The 959-nt window shown below is 66.2% G+C and overlaps 1 protein-coding gene across 1 annotated transcript in view; it reads right to left on the reverse strand.

Annotated features, from left to right (window-relative positions):
* LOC104387867 (collagen alpha-2(IV) chain-like) overlaps positions 1-850 on the reverse strand; it is a gene marked incomplete at its 5' end in the record, with an annotated part of 1795 nt that extends 945 nt beyond the window's left edge. Inside the window, 2 exons of the mRNA XM_009996662.1 lie at positions 253-322; positions 499-850. Coding sequence (XP_009994964.1) covers positions 253-322; positions 499-850 — 422 coding nt within the window. The remainder of the gene's footprint in view (positions 1-252; positions 323-498) is intronic.
* Between the last annotated feature and the right edge of the window lie 109 nt (positions 851-959).

The raw sequence follows: 959 nt of genomic DNA on the forward strand, positions 1-959 counted from the left end.
GGGCGCAGAGGTGGGCCAGCCCCTGCCCTGCCCCCCTGGCCTGGGGCATCTGGGGCCCGGGGGCACCTCCCTGAGCCCCCGGGGGTGAACACGGCCCCGTTTCTCCTGCACAGCCCCACGTGCCCCTGCCCGGGGGGGCTCCAGAGCTGCACTGCCCAGCCCCCCAGCAGCAGCAGAGGGAGATCTGTGCGGCCTTCCCGGATCCCAGGTGAGCCCCGTGCCCTGGGGAGCCCCCCTTCCCTGCCCCCTAGCCTGGCAACTCCCTTTTCCCTGCCCTGGGAACCCCTCTTTCCCCAGGGAAACCCTCTTGCCCCTGGGATACCTTTTTTCCCTGCCTTTGGAACCCCTATTTCCCTGCACTGGGATCCACTCTTCCCTGCCTTGGGAACCCCACTTCCCTGCCCCGTGAAACCATCTTTCCCTGTCCCCGAGCCCCGGGAACCACTGTTCCCTGCCTTAGGAACTCATTTTCTCTGCCCCAGGAACCCCTCTTTCCACCTGGGAAACCCTCTTTTCCTTGCCCCCCGTGCCCCAGGAACCCTATATTTCCTGGTCTCCCCTTCCCTGATAAACCCCTCTTTCCTGCTGGGAACCCCTTTTCCCTGCCCCTGGGAAATCCTTTTTTCCCCTGCCCCGGGAACTCCTCTTTCCCACAAAGAAGCCCTCTTCCTTTCCTTGGGAACCCCAGATCCCCCCGGGAACCCCTCATTCCCTTCCCCCGGGACCCCCTCTCCCCAGCCCGCTGGGATCCCCACAAACTGCTGCTGTCCCAGCCCCGTTCCGGGGCAGGGGAGGCAGAAATTCCCGGGCCGGGCAGGTTCGGGGCTGGGAAGAGGCTCTTTGGGGTTTGCTGCAGCCTCGGGAAGGGCGGTGGGTGCCCGGAGGGGGGGCAGGAAGGAGGAGGGGGCCCCGGGGTTGCTGCTGTTGCCAGGAGCTGCCTCAGCCCCTTCCCTCCTCTC

The sequence above is a fragment of the Chaetura pelagica genome, unplaced genomic scaffold, assembly GCF_000747805.2.
Source record: "Chaetura pelagica isolate M959 unplaced genomic scaffold, ChaPel_1.0 scaffold794, whole genome shotgun sequence".
Lineage (NCBI taxonomy): Eukaryota > Metazoa > Chordata > Aves > Apodiformes > Apodidae > Chaetura > Chaetura pelagica.